This window comes from Erpetoichthys calabaricus, chromosome 3, assembly GCF_900747795.2.
Source record: "Erpetoichthys calabaricus chromosome 3, fErpCal1.3, whole genome shotgun sequence".
NCBI lineage: Eukaryota > Metazoa > Chordata > Cladistia > Polypteriformes > Polypteridae > Erpetoichthys > Erpetoichthys calabaricus.
Window position 1 is genome coordinate 11,737,865 of NC_041396.2, and position 25,581 is coordinate 11,763,445.

Below are 25,581 nucleotides of genomic sequence, written 5' to 3' on the forward strand. Positions count from 1 at the left end.
AATACATAAGTGACATGTTTCTTATACAGCAATCCCTCGCTACTTTGCGGTTCACTTTTCGCGGATTCACGACTTCACGGATTTTATATGTAAGCATATCTAAATATATAACGCAGATTTTTCGCTGCTTCTCGGGTTTCTGCGGACAATGGGTCTTTTTACTTCTGGTACTTGCTTCCTCAGTTGGTTTGCCCAGTTGATTTCATACAAGAGATGCTATTGGCGGATGGCTGAGAAGCTACCCAATCAGAGCACGCAGTTAAGTTCCTGTGTGCTGATTGGCTCAGCGACGGAGTGCTGCATTAACCAGGAAGTCTCATCTCACTCATTCAGCATTAACGTGCTACTGCTTCAGTAGCCGTGTCCAAGCGCCAACAGAAGATGCAAATGATTGCAGAAAATGTAAAAGTTTTGGATATGTTGAAGGAAGGGAACAGCTACACCGCTGCAGGACACCATTACAGCATCAATGAGTCCACGATTCTTTTTATTTAAAAAGGAGGAAAAGCATATAAGATCTACAGCCGCAGTGTCCTTTAACCAGGGTGCAAAATGAGTTGCAAGTGGACGTGATAAGGCAGTAGTCTGGATGGAATCTGCTTTAGGAATCTTTGCAACAAGGTCGACGACGTCATGACCACCTACAAGCTGCTCTTCGACCGGAAAAAGAAGCAGCGGCAGCAACTGCCGATCACAATCTTTTTGCAGCCTCACAAAAAAGAGCCAGTTCCTAGTACTACTTCTTCGGATACACCTTCGGAAACCGTGGAGGAAGTGCCCCAGGAAATGGCACCGCCGTCTGAAGAGACGTTAAATACAGTCATCGGCTGCGCAGTAAAAGTCATCATCACCTTCATCGTCATCATTTTTACTGCGCAGCATATTCATCACCATCATCATGTCATATATAGCTACGTGTACTTCGCTATATGGTAAGTGTAAACTTATCTACTGATTTCAAATTGCTTAGCAGTTGTCCCTGTTATTAATAGAGTAAAGGGTGGGTTGTAAACAATACAGGGAGGGTTTAAAAACGTCCAAATACACATTAAATAATTAAATAAATATGGTGTCCCTACTTTGCGGAAATTCAGTTATCGCGGTCGGCCTTGGAACCTATCTCCTGCAATAAGTGAGGGATTACTGTAGTTCTATTAGCACCATACTTTATTATTTGGAAAGACTGAGGCACCTTAATTCTAAATATTTCTTCCTCAATATAGACAAGAAAAACAAACAGACGAGTACATAACACAGCAATCAAAACCACCTTTCCCGGTTTAGGAGCGAGATGTTCATGATTAGGAGCAATCAGTTTGTCCAAATAGGTTAACTGTCTTTACTGTTTATGGCAAAGAGAAAGCCTACCGGAATACACCGGCCGTCGAGCCGATAACTAAAAGATCAAACCTACCGGTCCAAAGAATCGTCAGTGAAACCAAAAGAAAAGAGTTCGTCTTCAGAGACCCATCTCCCTTGTGTCGCTGAGTGAACAAAAAAAGTGTTTCCAGCAGGTGTATTTCTTGGCGCTACCACGTCGCTTCCCTTTGCTCCTCCACAAGATGTCTCCCTCTCTCCCATTCTTTTCTGGTTTCAAAGTCTTCAGCACCAACCGTCCTGTCCGTGTTACGACCTCCCCCTTAAAGGTGTATTTACAGTGTCCACTTTCCCTGAAATGCACCCTAAGGGGCAGCAAACTGCCAACGGAACAATAGCACATGTGGCACCCGCTACAAATTCATCTGACTTCCTCGTTTCTCGGTGCTAGGATTGCCCGTGTACTCATTTTTTTCTGTTGATGACCCTTCATGATGAAATTGTTCAATAAGATTTGGACATAATATGTCTGGGAACTTAAAGTGAGGAAAACGTTAATATTCAGAAGAGCTGAGAGTTCAGGAAGTGTGTCTGACAAAAGCATTCACAAGACTGAGAGGTGAGAGGACTGTGGTCTTGTTTTAAAATGGTGGCTAGGAGAGCGTGACTTTTAAAAATATCATGGCAATATTCTCGTCTCGCAGGACTTGAAAAAATCTTTTCCAGAAAGTTGAAAGATTTTTTTATATAATAGAGAGACAATAACAGTACACAAAATAATTGAAAACTGACTTTGAAATCAGTTACTACAAAACTTTCAAAGTGCAACTCATCTCCTAAATTGAAAAGCCATAGAAAAATTATACAAAATTCAAATTGTAACATCTTAAAGGCATCAGAGGATGTTATTGTGAAGCCCGCTAGTGGAATTAAACTGGGGCGACGCAAACAAGTGAAAGTAAAGAAACGCCCAGTCAGCAAAGCAGCCTGCTGATAGGGGTCCTTGGGGTTAAATTGTGTTGGGTACCACACAGACAGTGAGACAGGTGACAGGTTACAGGTACAGTACAATCCCTCTTAACAGGCCACCTCGGGACTGGACCCATGGCCGGTTGCCGTTTTAATCCGACGCATTCCTATTGTCATGTAGAAAAATGTTTCTAAGGTATGTACTGTACCTCTTCGACGTTCCTGAAGAAATCATATCTGCAAGGCTTCATCCACGATTTCGCACACAGGTTTTTTTCTCGTACAACAACTGGACAGTGTGGTGTAGCGGGTCCACATCTCAAATCAAAAAGCTGATTAAATAAATAATCAAGTATGTGTGGCCGATCGGTTCCTGGGGAATTCGTGATGCGGGCGATCCTAGCTTAAGTTGTTCACATCCGTAATTGTCCCCGTTATAAATAGAAGCGTGAGGCTGCTAGGGGGAGAACAGGAAAGAACGAGAGATTAATGGAGAAGGAAGCAGATAGAGGAAAGCCAGTGCAGGAGAGCGAGCGAGCGAGTGAGCGAGAGCAGATTTGATGGAGCAAAGGCAGGCAGTTGGGAGGTGAACCCCTGCAGATGAGTGTTTGGCCGACACTTGGTGTGGCTGAAGAAAGCGGTCGCTCCAGCTGAGCGATCACAGAGCTGGAGTGACCTGGTATTGAAAATGACTGGCCGTCAAAAGGCAGCGGCAGTCGTGGAGGCTTTGGTCTGGTTTAGCCCCAGCGTGAGCGCCCTGGCCGCTTAGGAAAGAACCCAAGTCTCAGTCCGGATTGGAGCCTGATGTAGCCAGGGATCGGAGGGCTACCGGACCAGTGTGGAAGGCAGCTGCACCTGCGGGGAGGGCAACTTCCCTGTTGCGAAGCCCAATGGGAGAAGCAGGGGAGCCGCCAGGTAGAAAGAAGAAGGCACTGTGGAAAATTCATAAAGGAATATGTAAACGGAAATCACTCTGAAAGTAGGAGCCCTCTCACCTTCCAGGAAAGAAGGAAGTACATACATATAAACCCAATTCCAATGAAGTTGGGACTTGTGTAAAACGTAAAAACAGAATACAATGATTTGCAAATCCTTTTCAACCTATATTCAATTGAATACACTACGAAGACAAGATATCGAATGTTCAAACTGATAAACTGTATTGTTGTTTTGCAAATCTTCACTCATTTTGAATTTGATGCCTGTAACACGTTCAAAAAAGCTGGGACAGGGGCAGCAAAAGACTGGGAAAGTTGAGGAATGTTCAAAAATCACCTGTTTTGAACATTCCACAGGTGAACAGGTTAATTGGAAACAGGTGTTTGTCATGATTGGGTATAAAAGGAGCATCCCCAAAAGGCTCAGTCGTTCACAAGCAAGGATGGGGCGAGGTTCACCACTTTGTGAACAACTGCGTGGGCAAATAGTCCAGCAGTTTAAGAACAACGTTTCTCAACTTACAATTGCAAGGAATCTAGGGGTTTCATCATCTACTGTCCATAATATCATCAAAAGATTCAGAGAATCTGGAGTAATCTCTGCACGTAAGCGGCAAGGCCGAATGCCAACACTGGATGCCCGTGACCTTCGATCCCTCAGGCGGCACTGCATTAAAAACCGACATCATTCTGTAAAGGATATTACCACGTGGGCTCAGGAATAATTCAGAAAACCATTGTCAGTTAACACAGCTCGTCGCTACATCTACAAGTGCAAGTTAAAACTCTACGATGCAAAGCGAAAGCCATATATCAACAACACCCAGAAACGCCGCCGGCTTCTCTGGGCACGAGCTCATCTGAGATGGACTGAAGCAAAGTGGAAAAGTGTGCTGTGGTCTGACGAGTCCACATTTCAAATTGTTTTTGGAAATCATGGACATCCGGACCAAAGAGGAAAAGGACCATCCGGATTGTTATCAGCGCAAAGTTCAAAAGCCAGCATCTGTGATGGTATGGGGGTGTGTTAGTGCCCATGACATGGGTAACTTGCACATCTGTGAAGGCACCATTAATGCTGAAAGGTACATACAGGTTTTGGAGCAACATATGCTGCCATCCAAGCGATTTCTTTTTCAGGGACATCCCTGCTTATTTCAGCAGGACAATGCAAAGCCACATTCTGCATGTGTTACAACAGCGTGGCTTCGTAGTAAAAGAGTGCGGGTACTAGACTGGCCTGCCTGCAGTCCACACCTGTCTCCCATTGAAAATGTGTGGCGCATTATGAAGAGCAAAATATGACAACGGAGACCCCGGACTGTTGAGCAACTGAAGTTGTACATCAAGCAAGAATGGGAAAGAATTCCACCTACACAACAACAACAACAACAACATTTTTTTATTTAGCACATTTTCATACAAAAAAAGTAGCTCAAAGTGCTTTACATAATGAAGAAAAGAAAAATAAAAGACAAAGTAAGAAATTAAAATAAGAACATTAATTAACATAGAATAAGAGTAAGGTCTGATGGCCAGGGAGGACTGAAAAAACAAAAACAAAAAAAACTCCAGATGGCTGGAGAAAAAAATAAAATCTGCAGGGGTTTCAGGCCACGAGATCACCCAGTCCCCTCTGGGCATTCTACCTAACATAAATGAAATAGTCCTCTTTGTATTTAGGTTCTCATGGAAGGACTTGATGATGATGGTCATGCAGACTTCTGGCTTTTAATCCATCAATGCTGGAACATTACGGTGCTTTGAGTAGATGGTGGTGGCGCAAGCCGCCACTACAAAGAAACCGAAAAAAGAAACAGAAGAGAGAGTAGGAGTTAGTACGGATTTTAGAGCCACCATGAATAGTTATTATAATGAATTTAATATTTAGAGTATCAGGATTAAATTAAAGTGAAGTTATGAGAAGGCCATGTTAAAATAATGTGTTTTCAGCAGTTTTTTAAACTGCTCCACTGTATTAGCCTGGCGAATTCCTACTGGCAGGCTATTCCAGATTTTAGGTGCATAACAGCAGAAGGCCGCCCGCCTCACCCCTACTTTTAAGTTTAGCTCTTGGAATTATAAGCAGACACTCATTTGAAGATCTAAAGTTATAATTTGGAATATAAGATGCCAGACATTCGATATATAAGATGGGGTGAGATTATTTAAGGCTTTATAAACCATAAGCAGAATTTTAAAGTCAATCCTGAATGACACAGGTGACCAGTGTAGTGACATCAAAATTGGAGAAATGTGCTCGGATTTTCTTTTCCTAGTTAGGATTCTAGCAGCTGCATTCTGCACTAGTTGCAAACGATTTATGAATTTTTTGGGTAGTCCTGAGAGGAGTGCGTTACAGTTATTTAGCCGACTTAAAACAAACGCGTGAACTAATTTCTCAGCATCTTTCAATGATATAAGAGGTCTAACTTTTGCTACGTTTCTTAAGTGAAAAAATGCTGTCCTAGTGGTCTGATGAATATGAGATTTAAAATTCAGATTACAGTCAACAGTTACCCCTAAGCTTTTTACCTCCGTCTTGACTTTTAATCCTAATGCATCCAGTTTATTTCTAATAGCCTCATTGTATGTATTATTTCCAATCACTAAAATTTCAGTTTTCTTATTTATTTACCTTTAGAAAATTACTATTCATCCATTCTGAAATACAAGTAAGACATTGTGTTAGTGAATCAAGAGAATCGGGGTCATCAGGTTCTATTGATAGGTACAGCTGTGTGTCATCAGCATAGCTGTGGTAGCTCACGTTATGCCCTGAGATAATCTGACCTAATGGAAGCATGTAGATTGAGAAGAGCAGCGGACCCAGGATAGAGCCTTGTGGAACACCATGTAGGATATCATGTGTCTTTGAGTTGTAATTACCACAACTAACAAAGAATTTTCTCCCTGCCAGGTAGGATTCAAACCAATTTAAGACACTGCCAGAGAGGCCCACCCACTGACTAAGGCGATTCTTAAGAATATTATGATCAATGGTGTCAAATGCGGCACTCAGATCTAAGAGGATGAGAACAGATAAATGGCCTCTGTCTTCATTTACTCACAAGTCATTTACTACTTTAACGAGTGCAGTTTCTGTGCTGTGATTTGTTCTAAAACCTGACTGAAATTTATCAAGAATAGCATGTTTATTGAGGTGCTCATTTAACTGTATAATGACTGCCTTCTCTAGAATTTTACTTAAGAAAGGCAGGTTAGAGATGGGTCTATAATTTTCAAGAGCAGAGGGGTCGAGATCATTTTTCTTAAGTAGGGGTTTAACTTAAGACAGTCTGGGAAGACCCCCGTATCTAATGACGAGTTTACTATGTCAAGAATATTATCAATTAGCACGCCTGATACTTCCTTGAAAAAACTTGTTGGTATTGGGTCAAGGACGCAGGTGGAGGGTTTCATTTGAGAAATTATTTAATGTAAATCAGGTAAATCTATCCTAGTGAAAGAATTTAATTTGTTTATAACGGAATACTGGGGTTTAGGATAATCCTCAGTGTTGGGGAGATATACTATGTTATTTCTAATATCATTAATTTTTTGATTGAAAAATACAGCGATAGCCTCACAGGTTTTACTGGAAGTACTTAGGAGGCATTCCTTTGAGTTACCTGGGTTTAACAGACGATCAATCATCGAGAATAAGACTCTGGGATTACTAGCATTGTTATTTATAATCTTAGAGAAATAGCAGCGCCTCTCAAGACGGACTGTGTTATTGTATTCTGTTATTTTAACCTTTAATATTTCATAGTGGATAGTTAGTTTAGTTTTTCTCCATTTACGCTCAGCTCTACGGCATGTTCTCTTTAAATCGGACACTCTTTGGGTCTTCCATGGTATAACAATGCTAGAAGATTTTTTAACTGTCTTTTCAGGTGCGACTGTGTCAACAGCAGCTCTCGCCTTAGTATTAAATCTTTCCACCTTACTATTTACATTATCCTCGCTATTATAGTTGGCACTATAAATGACTTGATTGCTTAGAATGTTTGTAAGTTTTAAAGCTGCTGATGAGTGAAAGAAGCGTTTTTTAACAATATGCTTTTCATGAATGTTTTCTATCAATATTTCTATATTAAATAGTAGAAGAAAATGGTCTGATAGACCCGTATCAATGACCTGCTTTATATCAACTTTTAGTCCTTTAGTAATCACTAAGTCTAATGTATGACCTGCTTTATGTGTAGGCTGATTAACGAGCTGTCTCAAATCAAAAGAGTCCAGGAGGTTCATGAATTCTTTTACTTTTTGGTAAATTATCTATATGAAAATTAAAGTTGCCGACTATTAAGAGCGTGCCATAGTTCGTACTTAAAATTGACATTAAGTCAGAATTCCTCAAAGAAAGACACAGCTTCAACAATTAGTGTCCTCAGTTCTCATACGCTTATTGAGTGTTGTTAAAAGGAAAAGTGATATAACACAGTGGTAAACATGCCCCTGTCCCAGCTTTTTTGGAACGTGTTGCAGGAATCAAATTCAAAATGAGTGAAGATTTGCAAAACAACAATAAAGTTTATCAGTTTGAACATTCGATATCTGGTCTTCATAGTGTATTCAATTGAATATAGGTTGAAAAGGATTTGCAAATCATTGTATTGTTTTTATTTATGTTTTACACAACATCCCAACTTCATTAGAATTGGGGTTCTATAATATAAAGGAGAACTCAGGATTACATATTTTTTTTTATTTTAACAGGCCGGTTAATCCGTCAGCTGGTTAAAGCGAGTCCAGTTAAGAGGGATTCTACTGTAACACTTATAGAGCTGATTTTGAAATTTCTTCTTATGCCCCATTGGGAAAACAACCTAAGAGTTTTGTCAGCACCTTTCATGTTAGATGATCTAACAACACGATAAAACAATTGGCGTAGTCAGCAGCACCTGCACTGGGATGACTTGAGTGGAGTGTGGGGGCTAAGTGAGAGACAGAGAGAGAGTTCAGCTGATGTCACCATGAAGTGCTCTGCTTGTGTGCCATCCCCACATGCCTTTTATTGCTCTCGCTGTGAAAGAATTGCGTCCAAGTAAACTGACTGAAGAGATAGTTAGTAAACGATTTCATGTGTTTTGGAACTGTTTTTTGGACAAATGAAACTAAGCTCAATATGTACCAGAATGATGGAAAGAGAAGAGTATGGAGAAGAGAAGGAACAGCTCATGATCTGTAGTGTAGTACATCATCTGTGAAACATGGTAGAGGCCGTATTATGGCCTGTTCATGCATGAATGCCAATGGAAGTTGGTCACTCGCATTTATTGATGATGTGACAGCTGGCAGAAGTAGCAGAATGAATTCTGAAGTTTCCGGGGTGCTATACTGTCTGCTCAGAGTCAGTCAAAACCTGCAAAACTGATAGGATGATACTTCACAATACGGATGGACAAAGAGCCAAAACATACTGGGACAGCAAAACTGAGTGCTGTTCAAGGCAAAGAAGTGGAAGATTCCTCAATGGCCAAGTCAATGAACTGACCTCATCCCAAATGGATTTGCAGTTCACTTGCTGAAGACAAAACTGTTGGCAGTCCAATGAACAGACAGCCCCTGAAGACGGCCTGGTAGAGCATCACTGAGCTGGAATCCCAGCACTTGAAGATGGCCGTGGGTTCAGACTTCAGGTAGTCTTTGACTGGAAAGGATTTTCAACCAGAAATTGAAAATGACCATTATATTCATCACTATGTTAGTTTCTCCAATTTAGGGGGGGCATGCATAAAAATGGCTGTCTTTTCCTAAATAGCTCATACAATATTTTTGTTAAACCCTTTGAATTAAAACTGTAAGTCTATACTTCAATCATATCTTGATTGCTTTATTTTAAATCCATTGTGGTGCTGTACAGAGAACAAATGAAAATTGCGTCACTGTCCAAATAGTTATGGATCTAACTGAAACAAAAGGATCAATAATACAAATAAATTATACAAAATTAGACAAAACGGACAAGAGACACAACTTTGAACCCCCGGTCAGGGGAGAAATGCTGGCTGAAACATGACACTATCGAGCCACCACTTAGTCCATTTAGGCTACACTTCTAACTATGTAACGTTATAAAAATAAACTGTTAAAAGGCACAAATAAAACCTACAGTGGAACATTTCCCCCCAATTTCCCACCATAGGATTGTACGTAAATACAATTAATTCGTTCTGGACCGTACGAGCTGAATGTAAATATATTTTTTTTAAGATTTTTTAAGCACAAAAATAGGTAATTATACCATAGAATGCACAGTGTAATAGTAAAATAAATGTAAAAACATTGAATAACACTGAGAAAACCTTGAAGAGAGAAAACTAAAATTGCAGGAGTTCACATTAATAGCCTTACGAACTGCTCGCTGTAAACACTTTTTTTAATGAGTTTTAAGCACAGGGAATAAAAAGAAACATTTGAACAAATCTGTAATTTATACAAAAACAAACCATAAACAACCAAGAAAACTAACCTTGTATGAGTCGAGTTCTGGCATGAAGGAAGTGAGGAGGAACTGGGTGGAAAGGAGGTTACAGTTTTGAGGTAAAGTCCCTCTGCGTGATGCATGTCTGACTGAGAACAATGTACTGTACAGGGAGAGACTGAACACGTGCGTAAATCACCGGCGCATATGAACCTGAAGGGAAACAAAATAGAGCACAAAGAGTTCACAGCGAATGCACAGGGAGAGACTGAGCACGTGCGTAAATCACAGGCGCGTACGAACCGGAAGGGAAACTGGCTTGATCGTCACCCGAGTGTGTGGTTGTTAACAGATGCAAAACTTTGGCGAACATTTTGGTCGTAACCCGATTTGTACGTGTTCAGAGACGTTTGTGACCCGAGGTTCCACTGTACTTGCGTTAACCCTTTGTGTTACTCTATGCAATGAACGGTTATACCCCTGTCAAGCCCGGGGTGAGATGTAAGGTTACACTTTAGAGTGTTAAGCTTGACAGACTCTTAGGACAGTATTCTGCTGCCTTCCAGTGGATGAAACAAAAAAATCTGCTGGAAGATTTTTTAAAAATTGACATTTTTTTAATTCTTTTTGCCACTTTCTGTTAACTCTAAAGTAACTCATCGATATCATTCAGTGGGATAGAGCCTACAAAGAAAAACAAAATGGCAAAATGAGAATCGTTTTCTTTTTCTTGTTCTTTTAGAACAATCTGAAAATGAACCATTGCTCAAATGGAGCGGTAGTGACGATGATGTGAATGGGTCACCAGACATTGACACAGAAAGTGAAACTCATGCATGATATGGAACTGTGTGACCAAACCGCCCTGATATGCCCAGTGACTTCATTTGCATGAATGCTCACTGTGGCGCAGCAATATGCGTGTAACAAAAAGGCAAAATAGTTGCAATCGAGTACAAGGATGAGCAAGTGGTTTGCCTGCTAAGCACTGCTCTCAATGCGGCCACTGTCAATGTTCGTGTCAGGAGGAATGTGGAAGTCACTAAGCCTTGCGCTGTGGTAGTCCACAATAACACAAGGAGTGCGAGGATTGTGTAGGCCAGGCACTGACATTCTACCTTCTCATGTACAAGCCACAGAAAAAATATTTACGATACTTACAAACCATGCTTGTACTGTGTGACCGCAAGGGACCACTGCCGCAGCCCCAAATCCAAGACCCAATTACAACACATGTTTTTAGAATTAAAATAAAAGATATTTATTTCTCCAAAGCTTCCCCCGTCCTTTAACCGCCACCTTATCGTGGTGGAGGGGTTTGCGTGTCCCAATGATCCTAGGAGCTCTGTTGTCTGGGGCTTTATGCCCCTGGTAGGGCCACCCAAGGCAAACTGGTCCTAGGTGAGGGATGAGACAAAGAGCGGTTAAACAAACCTCCTATGATGAATGAAAACTTTGGACGGCGTTTTCCCTTGCCCGGACGCAGGTCACCGGGGCCCCACTCTGGAGCCAGGCCTGGAGGTGGGGCTCGATGGCGAGCGCCTGGTGGCCAGGCCTGCACTCATGGGGCTCGGCCAGGCACAGCCCGAAGAGGCAACGTGGGTCCCCCTTCCCATGGGCTCACCATCTATGGGAGGGGCCAAGGAGGTCGGGTGCAATGTGAGTTGGGTGGTGGCTGAAGGTGGTGGCCGAAGGCGGGGACCTTGGCGGTCCGATCCTCGGCTACAGAAGCTGGCTCTTGGGACGTGGAATGTCACCTCTCTGAAGGGGAAGGAGCCTGAGCTAGTGCGCGAGGTTGAGAGGTTCCAGCTAGATATAGTTGGACTCACCTCGACGCACAGCTTGGACTCTGGAACTAATCTCCTTGAGAGGGGCTGGACTCTGTACCACTCTGGATTTGCCCCCGGTGAGAGGCGCAGAGCGGGTGTGGGTACATTTATTGCCTCCCGACTTGGAGCCTGTACATTGGGGTTTACCCCGGTGGACGAGAGGGTAGCCTCGTCTGCCTTCAGGTGGGGGGACGGGTCCTAACTGTTGTTTGTGCGTATGCACCGAACAGCAGTTCAGAGTACCCACCCTTTTTGGAGTCCCTGGAAAGGGTGCTAGAGGGCATACCTTCTGGGGAATCCCTCGTTCTGCTGGGAGACTTCAGTGCTCACGTGGGCAATGACAGTGAGACCTGAAAGGACGTGATTGGGAGGAATGGCCCCCCCGATCTGAACCTGAGCGGTATTTTGTTATTGGACTTCTATGCTCGTCACGGATTGTCCATAACGAACACCATGTTCAAGCATAGGGGTGTTCATATGTGCACTTGGCACCAGGACACCCTAGGCCTCAGTTCGATGATCGACTTTGTGGTCGTGTTGACGGACTTGCGGCCACATGTCTTGGACACTTGGGTGAAGAGAGGGGCGGAGCTGTCAACTGATCACCACCTGGTGGTGAGTTGGCTTCGATGGTGGGGGAGGATGCCGGTCAGGCCTGGTAGGCCCAAACGTGTTGTGAGGGTCTGCTGGGAACGTCTGGCAGAGCCCCCTGTCAGAAATAGCTTCAACTCCCACCTCCGGCAGAACTTCGACCACATCCCGAGGGAGGTGGGGGACATTGAGTCCGAATGGGCCATGTTCTGTGCCTCTATTGTTGAGGCAGCTGACCAGAGCTGTGGCCGTAAGGTGGTCGGTGCCTGTCGTGGCGGCAATCCCCGATCCCGTTGGTGGACACCGGCGGTGAGGGATGCTGTCAAGCTGAAGAAGTAGTCCTACCGGTCCCTTTTGTCCTGTGGGACTCTGGAGGCAGCTGATAGGTACCGGCAGGCCAAGCGGAATGCGGCTTCGGTTGTTGCTGAGGCAAAAACTCGGGCATGGGAGGAGTTTGGGGAGGCCATGGAGAGATTCTGGTCCACCGTCCAGCGTCTCAGGAAAGGGAAGCAGTGCAGTGTCAACACTGTTTATGGTGGGGATGGTGCGCTGCTGACCTCGACTCCGGACGTTGTGGGTCGGTGGGGGGGGGGTACTTCAAAGACCTCCTCAATCCCACTAACATGCCTTCCAATGAGGAAGCAGAGTCTGGGGACTCAGAGGTGGGCTCCCCCATCTCTGGGACTGAGGTCACCGAGGTGGTCAAAAACCTCTTGGTGGCAGGGCCCCAGTGGTGGATGAGATACGCCCAGAGTTCCTCAAGGCTCTGGGTGTTATAGGACTGTCTTGGTTGACACGTCTCTGCAACATCGCATGGACATCAGGGACAGTGTCTCTGGATTGGCAGGCCGGGGTGGTGGTCCCCCTCTTTAAGAAAGGGGACCGGAAGGTGTGTTCCAACTATAGAGGGATCACACTCCTCAGCCTCCCTGGAAAAGTCTATTTGGGGGTCCTGGAGAGGAGGGTCCGTTGGATAGTTGAGCCTCAGATTCAGGAGGAACAGTGTGGTTTTCGTCCTGGTCGCGGAACAGTGGACCAGCTCTATACCCATACCAGGGTCCTGGAATGTGCACGGGAGTTTGCCCAACCAGTCTACATGTGTTTTGTGGACTTGGAAAAGGCATTCGACTGTGTCCCTCGGGGAATCCTGTGGGGGGTACTCTGAGAGTATGGGGTACCGGACCCCCTGATATGGGCTGTTCGGTCCCTGTACGATCGGTGCCAGAGCTTGGTCCGCATTGCCGGCAGTAAGTCGAACCCATTTCCAGTGAGAGTTGGACTCCGCCAGGGCTGCCCTTTGTCACTGATTCTGTTCATAACTTTTATGGACAGAATTTCTAGGCGCAGCCAGGGCGTTGAGGGGGTCCGGTTTGGTGGACTCAGGATTGGGTCACTGCTTTTTGCAGATGATGTTGTCCTGTTTGCTTCATCAGGCCGTGATCTTCAGCTCTCTCTGGATCGGTTCGCAGCCGAGTGTGAAGTGGCTGGGATGGGAATCTGCACCTCCAAATCCGAGACCATGGTCCTCAGCCGGAAAAGGGTGGAGTGCCCTCTCAGGGTTGGTAGCGAGATCCTGCCCCAAGTGGAGGAGTTCAAGTATCTTGGGGTCTTGTTCACGAGTGAGGGAAGAATGGAGCGTGAGATCGACAGGCAGATTGGTGTGCTGCCTGCAGTAATGCGGGCACTGCATTGGTCTGCCGTGGTGAAAAAGGAGCAGAGCCACAAGGCGAAGCTCTCAATTTACCAGTCGATCTATGTTCCTACCCTCACCTATGGTCATGAGCTATGGGTAGTGACCGAAAGAACGAGATCGCGAATACAAGCGGCTGAAATGAGTTTCCTCTGCATGGTGTCTGGGCTCTCCCTTAAAGATAGGGTGAGAAGCTCAGTCATCCGGGAGGGGCTCAGAGTAGAGCCGCTGCTCCTCCACATCGAGAGGAGTCAGATGAGGTGGCTCAGGCATCTGATCAGGATGCCTCCTGGATGCCTCCCTGGTGAGGTGTTCCGGGCACGTCTAACCGGGAGGAGGCCCCAGGGAAGACCCAGGACATGCTGGAGGGACTATGTCTCTCAGCTGGCCTGGGAACGCCTTGGGATTCTCCCGGAAGAGCTAGAAGAAGTGGCCACGGAGAGGGAAGTCTGGGCATCTCTGCTCAAGCTGCTGCCCCCGCGACCCGACCTCAGATAAGCTGAAGAGGATGGACGGATATTTCTCCAAAGTACCACTTCACAGTCACCTATCCAAATATAAGCCACAGTTACACAAAGCAAACAAATTCTTCCTCCTCTCTAACTCTGCTGAGTGTTGCCCACTATTTCCTGACTCTCATTCCCTGATGTGAGGCAGCAGGCTCCTTGACCCAGGACTGCTTCTGGTGCCACATCATGTCTTCTGGGCCATAAGGAAAGTAGGGAGGTCCTCCCCAACAGCTCCCTCTATCGGTACGTACATTTCCAGCACTAATTGTTTCTGCATGAGCAGAAATAATTACTATACAGTAAAACCTTTGTTTTGCAAGACGAACAAAAATTTTGAATAAATTTTAACTTGATAAACAAGCGAGGTCTTGCAATATGAGTCGTACGTATACGCTTTGTCTGCCAAGCGTTACGTGATCCCAACTGAGCCGTTGGTTCTTCTCTCTATCTCGCTGCAGGATTGTGGGTAATTGTCTCCCATGCTCTGTCTCAGTCGGCGTGCCACACTCATGTAGTCAACATCCATATGAGCGTATACTGTTTACTACAGCATTGTGACCACGTGTGTGTGCGTAAAGCATTTTTTTATTTTGTATGCGAGCGATGAATCTGTTTAACAAAAATACAATGCCACATTTCTGTGAAATCCTCAAAAGCAACTGTCATTGGAATAGTTCCTTTTGTGGCGAGCGGCTGAGGGTGGTACCCAGCCGGGACGCCCGGAAGTACTGGAAGAGGGATTATGCCTCCTTCGGACCACGAGGGGGCAGCTGCCTTGGTTGGTATGGGGACCACGGGAACAGAGCATGGAAGCTCAACCCTATAGGGGCCCGTGGTCACCGCCAAGGGGCGCCCGAATGCCTGAAGAGCCCTGGATGTCAGCACTTCCTCCACACCTGGAGGTGCTGTCGGAAGGAATACCAGGGATACTCGGAGTGCTTCCGGGTGCTCAGCCGGCACTTCCTGGTGTGGTGGAAGTTCATCGGGAGGCACCTGGAGCACATCCGGGTGAACATTAAAAGGGCCGCCTCCCTCCATTCGATAGCTGGAGTCGGGTGGAAGTGGATGTAGCTGGGAGGAGAGGAGTGGAGGTGGTCGAAGAAAGAGAGGCATTGAGAAAGGCCTGGACTGAGGGTGTGTGGTGCAGGGGCACTGGGTTGTGTGTGCGCACTTTGTAAATAGAAATGTACAATAAATGTGTGTTTGGGTTTGAACCATCGGTGTCTGCCTGTCTGTGTCCGAGCTGCTTTCCACACTTGTTAAAGTCGCAAAAAAAGAAAAAGATTCCAGTGAGCCAACAGGTAGCAGGGATTCAGTTAGTTAGAGTGAAAGTCATCCTACACAATAACCGTCCTCTTCCTCCTCCTCTCCTCTTATCTCCCTCACACCAGCCACGATTCTTTTCAAAGATAAAGTGCAGGTTAATTTGTTTTATGTATTTTTACTTTATGCTTCGTATTAATCATTTTTATATGAATATTTTTTGGGTTGTGGAATGAATCATCTGAGTTTCTATTATTTCTTATGGGGAAATTTGCTTGGATATACGAGTGCTTTGGATTACAAGCACGTTTCCAAAAACGAATTATGCTCGCAAATCAAGGCACCACTGTATTTCACTTTAAAAAGAGCCACAAACTTTTCTTATACTCTAGACATTTTTTTAAAATAATTAGCATTTAACTGCAAACAAACATTTAAGAATTTCTTATTTTAAACATTAGCTGGTTCTAGAAGCTGGCACAGTTTATTCACGGGTCTGTCCAGAAACTCTTCTGACTGCACCTTTGCTATCTGGCATGGTCTTGATGACTCGACCCATCACCCAGGAGCTGCAGGGTGCAGCATCGTCTATTATTAAAACAAAGTCTCCTGGTTCACAATCTATCCTTGCTGTAAGCCATTTTGACCGTTCCTGAAGTTTTGGCAAGTACACTTTAGACCATCTTTTCCCAAACAAATCAACCATGTATTGAAGTTGCCTCCCTCATCTTCAAGTGTGTTGGTCGTTCTTGGTAAAGAATCCTGGAGGCAGGCTGGGTTGTGTCTTCAGTTATAGTAACTGATTGGGTGTCTGGGCTTCTAAACCATTTGGGTCATTTGATGTCTTTGTGAGGGGTCTGGTGTTGATGATTGATTCAACTTCACACATCGCTGTTTGGAGACTTTCATCATCGAGTGTTTGCTAGTTAAGTATTGAGTTTAGAATCTTTCTCATACTTCTGATTTGTCTTTCCCATAATCCACCCTGATGAAAGGCTGATGAAGGATTGAAAATCCATTTGATTTCTTTCTGCATCGTGCCATTAAAAATTTTTTCTTGGTCAAGGTTTTAAATTTCTGCTCCGATAAACTTTGGCTGTCGTTTAAGGTTGGTCGTACAGTCGAACTTATGTAGTGCAATGGAACTGGGGCCGTCAGCAAGGCCCAAAACCACCAACACGATCACACAGAAAGTACCCGGTTGGGGCGGAGTGGTGGCTCTGAGGCTAAGGGTCTGTGCTGGTATCCAGAAGGTTGCCGGTTCGAATCCCCGTCACTGCCTAAAGAGATCCTACTCTGCTGGGCCCTTGAGCAAGACCCTTATCCTGTAATCCAGGGGTGCTGTACAATGGCTGACCCTGCGCTCTGACCCCAAGGGGTATGCGAAAACTAGCAAATTCCTAACACAAGAAATTGTATAAGGCGAAATAAAAAGTAATTAACCAAAATACTCAAAAGTAGCACAAATACATGGATTTTATTTCCACAATTCCTCTCCACAATTCTCTCTTCTCCTTTCACCATCGCACTGTCCTCCTCCCATTGAATGTTGCTTCACATACTTCTAGCTCCGACTCACTTGGATAAGGGAGTGCGATCCCTTTTATAAAGGACCCATGCGTACATCTGCCCGATGGAAGTACTTCCGGGTCATACAAAAGTCCTATAAATTGGGGAACACATCTCCCAACAGTGCCTCCTTGTGGCCCACATGGTCTCCAGCAGGGCTGTGTTGCCTCCCAGCATTTTCTGCTGGTTCCCAAATGGGCACCGATTTGGAAGGCTGCTGCCATCTCATGTCCTGGGGGTATAATGTATCCCCTGCGGCTTCTTTGACAATTCATGGGCTGTCCGTCCATCCCTTCTGGCCATCTCTTCTGGGTCTGGCTCCTTCCTCTCTCCTGGCCGGGATGCCTATCTGCCTGCTTGGAGCCTCCCGTCCAGGTAAGGAACCATCCTCTTTTATGGTCGGGATGCCCATCCATCCAATGTGGCAATGACAGCATGTTATGCACATTAAACACGGTCAGAAAACTGTATGCCATCCCCTATTTGCAGACAGCCCATGCTAGCAGTAAGACTAACTGGCATAATTAACACTCAGTTGTACAGATAATGGAAGGAAAGTTCTATTTCTTGTTACAGGTGGGTAAAAGACTATACCATGAAACTGATATTCTGTTACTGAAATTAAGTAAACACTTAAGTTTAACTTTATCATTACTTTCTAAGGCTGGCTCTTATAGTCATGATGCCCCACATGCCAGACTCATCCTTTACTCGCCCTTCATTACTTTGTTCACATTTTTTAGATACCCACCACCATGTTTTCTGTGTCTCAGGATCAGCCTGTCTCTTTGTTTATTTTCAGGGCCTCCACCTGACATGAAGATCATCACAAAACTGGAGGAACAAATTCAAGCATTGAAGCTCAGTATCTCTAATCCGGATAAGCGTAAGTATCTCCTCTGTCCACTCTCCTCTGGTTCAGCTTACGTGACCAATGTCATGTTGGAGACGATGGTACTGACCAGAAAGCAGGAGACAGAGCTGGAGGTAGCAGAGTTAAAGATTCTAAGATTTGCATTGAGTGTGACGAGGATGGATAGGATTAGAAATGAGGACATTAGAGGGTCAGCTCAACTTTGGGAGACAAAGTCAGAGAGGCGAGATTGTGTTGGTTTGGACATGTGCAGAGGAGAGATGTTGGGTATACTGGGAGAAGGGTGCTAAGGATAGAGCTGCCAGGCAAGAGGAACAGAGGAAGGTCTAAGAGAAGGTTTATGGATGTGGTGAGCGAGGACATGCAGGTGATGGGTGTGACAGAGCAAGACGACGAGGACAGAAGGATATGGAAGAAGATGATCCGCTGTGGCAACCCCTAATGTTAGCAGCCGAAAGAAGAAGAAGTTGATTTGGTTGTCCTCTCTTGAAGTAATGCTACCCACCCAGCACACCACACTGGCTATAACAGAGTTACAGAAGGTGTGAAGGATGCCACTTCCCACATTAAAAGAATGCTGTTAGCCTACTCTTCCCTTTTCTGTCTAGTTCCTCTGTGTTCCGAGACCAACCCAACCTGTCATTAATGTGGACTCCCAAGTACTTGTAGAAGTGCACCACCTCTAGATGAACTCCCAGAATAGTATCAAGACATGAGGGCTCCTCGGTTAATTAGTTCCTTGGTTTTGCTTATGTAGAGTTGCAGACAATTCTCTTCACACCAAGAAACAAAGTTCTCCACCCAACTCGACTCCTCTGTCTTATTCCCCTTATCAATAACGGAGTAGAAGGCAGCCATGCACAGAATTCACTTCAGCTCCATATGTGCAAGACATTCAATTATTCAACTTAAAATCTGTTATCGAGCACATCTATCTCGTTTAAAATTGTCCAGGCAAGACACGAAAATCGATCACAAAGAGTGAATTACCATAAGAACTTTGAAGGAGTTATCTGTATATTAGACAAAGCTTAGCGTAAGTACTGCTGATGAACTTGAGGTCATGACCCCAGAAACCACACCCCCAGAAACATGGGATACAACCCTAATAGCGTTATACAAAATGGCTTCCACTATAGGAAAAGGCTATAATACCCCAAAATTCAGCACTTACCGTGACAACAATCTGACGACAACAATAAAGAGTTGTGGTACCAGCCTTGTCATCTATAATAATAAAAGTCAAAGCCCTCACTGACTGACTGACTGACTCACTGACTGACTGACTCACTCATCACTAATTCTCCAACTTCCCGTGTAGGTGGAAGGCTGAAATTTGGCAGGCTCATTCCTTACAGCTTACTTACAAAAGTTAGGAAGGTTTCATTTCGAAATTCAAAGCGTAATGGTCATAACTGGAACATATTTTTTGTCCATACACTGTAATGGAGGAGGCGGAGTCACGTATCGCGTCATCACGCCTCCTACGTAATCACGTGAACTAAAAACAAGGAAGACATTTACAGCACGAGTCACACGCGGGAACGAAGGTAAATGACGTTAATTTTTGACTGTCTTTTAATACTGTGTGAGCATACATATTAACACATGTGCAATTAAACGTGTGCATTTACGGGGTGATTTCTGAGGCTTAAAAGCTCACCTTTTATCAAACGCGGGAAGAAAGGTAACTGACGTTGTTCACTGTCTTTTAATACTGTGTAACCATACATATTAACACATGTCCAATTAAACGTGTGCATTTACGGGGTGATTTCTCAGGCTTAAAAGCTCGCCTTTTACTAAAAAGGTAAATGCAAAACTATTTTCAATCAGTTTATTGAAACGCTCCCGTTAACGATTGCAATAACATATTCGCGAGATAAAAGAACGAAGTAGGGGAAATGGAGGAACAGCCGCAAACAGCGAAGAGCAAAAAATTAATTAAACAATTGAGAACGGAGCGAGTTAAGCATACAAGCATGTTCATAAGGGAAACAAAGCACGGTGTAAAACGTAAGTTTAAATTAAGTTTATAGAAACACTCCCGCTGCGGATTGCAATAACATATTCGCGAGATAAAAGTTTAATGAGAAGACACGAGGTATAAACGAAGCACACGCCGTGGCGCAACGTTAGGGGCAACAGTTTCAACCATTCTATGATCTGCTTCTCGCAACTGAAAGACGGCACATGGCGGATGTTAGCCGACTTGCTGACCGCAACGTTAGGGGCTTCAACTATGGCGCTGACGCAACATCTCAGTGCAAACACTTTGCAGACTGTACTTAAAAGACACGCCCTCCTCACTGGACAGTTAAAAACACCAATCAAACTAACGATGACATCAAGTATTACCCAATCAAAAGTAGGAAAGGAGGCATCTTCATAAAATGCGTGTGGGATGATTTGCATGAGACGCTGCTTTAAAAAAAAAATGATAAAAAAAATACGGGATAAATCCCGTCCAGTATTGATTCAAAACGGGACGCGCAATTTCATTCTCAAACGCGGCACGATTCCGTATTTTAAAGGACGGGTGGCAACCCTACAGTGCCAGGTAACCACCCATACAATCAGATTGTGATTCAGACTAGGAATGCAATGAATGTAATTACCCCGATCTACATACAAGGCGAAAGTCTTGCAACATTCAAAGATGATGGTTTGGGATAATTAGTACTTATTAAGTACAACATTGAATATAAAACAGCTTATGAAGCCTTGAACCGAAAAAAGCAAGATCTCAGAGATCGTAAAAAAAAAAAGGAGGTAATGTCCTTTTACTCGCTGTAGATTTTAGTCAAACATTACCAGTTATTCCACGAGGGAGACCAGCAGATGAACTCAACGCGTGTTTAAAATCCATGCTTCTCCCACGGTCGGTTATATGTCGCGTGTTCTCGGGTAGGTACACCAAAAAATTTATACATTTAAGCATGTAATGGGCAAAGAAAAAATGAGGTATACCCGAAGGCACTGCAGTAGTACTCAATGTAACTTTACTTCTTAAATGTTAATGTTTTACTGTTTAATAATTTATACGCTTCTTATATATTGTTCAAATTCTTTTATCAAAATACCAGTGACAGCGCAATGCACGATAACATGGAGTGAATACACCATACGCATCTGCCCACGGCCGCCCTGGTGTGCGCAGATAGGAGTTGATTCTAAAATAAAATAAACATAAAAAGAGTAATACATTCATCACCCATAAAGCGGATAGCAGACGTGACGTATTATATGTGTACCACATTTCAAGTCAATACGTGAAACGGTTTGCAAGCTACATGTGATTTAAAATCCTGGACAGACCAACGAAAAGCCACGGTAGCAAATTATACAAGAAGATTTTACTGTTTAATAATTTATATTTATATGAAATGTGCTTCTTATATATTACTTCATATTCTCATATGATAATGATGTTAATGTTGTTTATATTGATTTCTATGTTATTGTAAGTGCATCTATGTGTGTATATGTATGTATGTATGTGTGTATATATATATATATATATATATATATATATATATATATATAAAATATATATATAAAAAATATATGTGTATATGTATATATAATATATCTGTATATGTGTGTATATGTGTGTGTATATGTGTATATGTATATATATATGACAGCAACACTCATAACAATGACAACACAATTACATTGACAATCATGTTACGTTATTTTTAAAATGTTTCCTTTACTTTTTCATAACCTCTTTAACACACTACTTCTCTGCTGCGAAGCGCGGGTATTTTGCTAGTCCCATATAAATGGTTTGAAGAAAATAATCAAAAAACACGCAATAATTGTGGAGACATCTTAGCAGACACAAGTTCAGAACAGACTGATTCAAGATGGCGGACCTTCCTGATTTAGGTCCTTCTGGCAAGAAGAGGCAGGTCCAGGTGGATGGACATTGAAGTGATGTCAGAGGTGTTCTAGCCATCAATCATCCAGTTTGTAGAGGGAGGAAAAGAAAAAGGCAGTAGGAGACAGCGCCCACCCCTGGAGCGGTGGTAGAATTACTGTCACTAGAGCCCTTCAGTTGTCCCTTATTCGTACATGTGTGACATGCAGAATTGTGTTTCTTTTTTATTATATAGTAGGTCTGCGGTGGGCTGATGCCCTGCCCGGGGTTTGTTTCCTGCCTTGCGCCCTGTGTTGGTTGGGATTGGCTCCAGCAGACCCCCATGACCCTGTAGTTAAGATATAGCGGGTTGGATAATGGATGGATTATACAGTAGGTGCTGAATTGAAATTCTCTGATTTCAAGCTTGGCATATCCTCAGCTTGGCGCCCCCCTCAGGCTGACTTGTTTATTTCTCTTGTCACACACATGCGCATGGAAGACAGCTAAAGGGCTCGAATGAGGGTAATTCCAAGCCAGACCAGGAGAGGGCAGCGTGCATTAACCCTTTCCCTTTATCTCCTGCAGAACAGTTACTGGAAATCCCACCTGGCCCCGATGACGTCATTTCCGGTTCCAGTCCCAATTGACGTCACTTCCAGTTCCAGTCCCGATGACATCAAAATTGGTTCCAGCCCGATGACCGCATTTCCTCTGCTAGACTTTAAAATCGTCATTTTGTCACACATTATGCGGCAGTTCCATTTTGAACTCAGTTAAACTCGTTTTCTTTGCCTTGCCAATGACCAACTACAATATACGGGGTGGCTGCCCCAAACCTTTGTGTTACTTTCTCGTCCTTTTGTTCTGACACTCTAATTACCTCCAAACTGAGCTGAGGTGTTGTGCAAGTTTTAGAGTTGAATAAACTGGCATACAAACGCAGCATAATTGTAATTTTTGATTATTTTCACAGGCTTTCAGTTTACCCACTGGAGCAAACATGGACAGAAGAAATTTGCTACCAAAGACGATGAGCTAAACTTTGAAGGCGGGGTGAAGCTCTGTCAAGAAGCCGGTGGACAAATTGCCACACCAGCCAGTATGGAAGAGAACAAGGCGTTAACAAAGCTCATTAAATCAGACGGAATGGCATACCTTGGCCTGAATGATAAGAAAAAAGAAGGCACATTTGAAGACGCCAGCGGGAATCCCGTGAAAATCACTAACTGGGCGCCAGGAGAGCCCAGTAATGACCAAGACGATGAGGACTGCTCTGCGATAACGTCTGACGGGACTTGGAGTGACGTTCTGTGTACTGGGAGTTATACCATAATTTGTCAGTTTATGGAATATTAAGCATGACTGACACAGGTTGAGGCTTAAGATACACAGTTAACCTTTCATTCTTTATCTACATGCATTCTGTCGTATTTTCAGTTAGAAACAATTCTAGTAATTTAGTATTGATGTTAAATTCACAGAAGTGTTTGCCTAACTAGAACAGAAGGGCACTTTCCTATACTGCAGCTACATAGATAACGCTAGCTTCTGTTGATCTCCTTTGAGCTAACATGTTAATAGAACATTCCTGACACCCTCACCCCCTCACCCTATTTTTTAATTCTCCTAAAAATATTCAATTTTGCCAAAGGTTGAACAAACTATAACAGAATATTTGGAAAAAACGGCAATCAAATTTTTCTCAGTCAGTTATTGATCAAAACCTGATGAACTTAGACTGCTGTTATTATGCTGGAGTGCATATTGAAATTATTAAGAATGTCTTACTTAGGAGACTGGCTTCTTATATTATTAAATTTGCACCCCAACCAAAGGTTCAACGTGTCATTCTTTCTGTAGGTGTTCACGAGTGTTTTTACATAATAAATCATAGTAGAGAAATACATTTTCCAGGATTTTTACAAGCAGTTAAGATCGCTTTAACATCTGCAGTCCTGCAAATACCATACCATACCATACCATTTTTATTTGTTAAGCGCTTAAAAACACAGCATTACAACTGACATAAGCGCTGTACAGTTAAAACAAGCAAGACTAAAAGCAAAATATTAAAAAAAAAATGACTCAAATAGCAACTTATTCTGCCAAACAAAAAATAATGCGTAAAGTTTCTAGTTTTCACGAAAATATTTTAAACTATGCCAATGTTTTGCATAATGCAAAACACCAAATTGATAGAGACCCAAAATATCTTTATATATAATATGCTACAGTGGCTGTCTGTTTGTCTGTCCAGGATTTAAAATCACCTGCAGCTCACAAACCGTCTCACCTATTGACCTGAAATTTGGTATACATATACTATGTGATGTCGACTATCCGCTTTTGCGGTGATGATTGACCTCCAGGGTTATTTCTCCTTTTATTTAATTGTAGAATCAACAACCGTGTGGTGTTAGCATACAGGCGCCGTTCTCGTTCCCTTCCACCTTCACCGTCACTTCCCCTAGCTCTTCATATCTCATTCTTGAGGCAGAGTGAAGACTTCAGTGCCAGCCTAAGTGAAAAATTAAAGAAAACGTACAAAGTCATTGCAACACAAACACTGACTTACTTAGTTTTAACGTGAAATGATGCCAATGGAAGAAGAGAAGAAACGGGCCACTAGGGTGGCGAACAGAAGAGCTGCTCAGGAAGCAGCAAGCGCATCAGCCTCTGAGCAAACAAATGATAAACGTACAGAGAAAGAGGAGGAAAACTATAAGGCAAGTGTATTCACTGTGCGTTATCGTGCAGGGCGCCGTTACAGGTAAAATATAATTGAGTGAGGATTTGGCCAAAACTGTTCTTTGATTTTGGCTTATTTAGTCCCATTTATAGAATTTTTTTTGACTTACTGGCCCCTCAATCCCTTATCTTAACCTCACTGTAAAGTGGTCCTTTTCCCACCCCTTTCCTAACCTTAAAGTCTCTGTTTTTTAAGCCCTAATCTTAAACATTGGGTCCCAATATTAACCCTTGTTTATTACCACTTTTTAATGATTTTAAAATACCTCATTTGAAATTTAAATTTCATTTTATAATAACTTTCATTACTAAAGCATTAACAAAGCATACTGCAGTGTTTAATGGATCATGAGTTCATGTTCATTCAAATAGTCATAAATGTCATTAAATAATAATCCATATTTAGCTAATGTATTATGTATTATAATGGAGCATTGGGCCGACTGTTTCATAATATTTCAAGACAATACAAATAAGGATTAAATGCACCAATTTCTTTGTTCAAATTGTCAAGGGATTCGTTTGTTCATTCTTAAACCAACATATTCTGTACATTTGTTTGATATTTTTTTTTGCCTATTTTCATCAAAGTAATAGAATTTCATAGACTAGTAAAATTTGATTTGACAAATACTACTTATTAATTAATAATAATAATAATAATAATAATAATAATAATAATAATAATAATTTTGCATGTGGCGGCACTGTGGTGCAGTGGTAGCGCTGCTGCCTCACAGTTAGGAGACCCAGGTTCACTTCTCGGGTCCTCCCTGCGTGGAGTTTGCATGTTCTCCCTGTGTCTGCGTGGGTTTCCTCCCACAGTCCAAAGACATGCAGGTTAGGTGGATTGGCGATTCTAAATTGGCCCTAGTATGTGCTTGGTGTGTTTGTGTGTGAGTCCTGCGGTGGGTTGGCACCCTGCCCGGGATTGGTTCCTGCCTTGTGCCCTGTGTTGGCTGGGATTGGCTCCTGCAGACCCC

General features: G+C 43.3%; 2 protein-coding genes across 3 annotated transcripts in view; one reads left to right on the forward strand and one right to left on the reverse strand.

Moving 5' to 3' along the window:
* LOC114647755 (mannose-binding protein A-like) overlaps positions 1-25,581 on the reverse strand; it is a 473,727-nt gene that overhangs the window by 119,707 nt on the left and 328,439 nt on the right. The window lies entirely within an intron of this gene.
* LOC114647747 (pulmonary surfactant-associated protein D-like) overlaps positions 1-25,581 on the forward strand; it is a 120,157-nt gene that overhangs the window by 25,312 nt on the left and 69,264 nt on the right. The window contains exon 5 of the mRNA XM_051924506.1: positions 17,911-17,994. Within this exon, the coding sequence (XP_051780466.1) occupies positions 17,911-17,994 (84 nt within the window). The remainder of the gene's footprint in view (positions 1-17,910; positions 17,995-25,581) is intronic.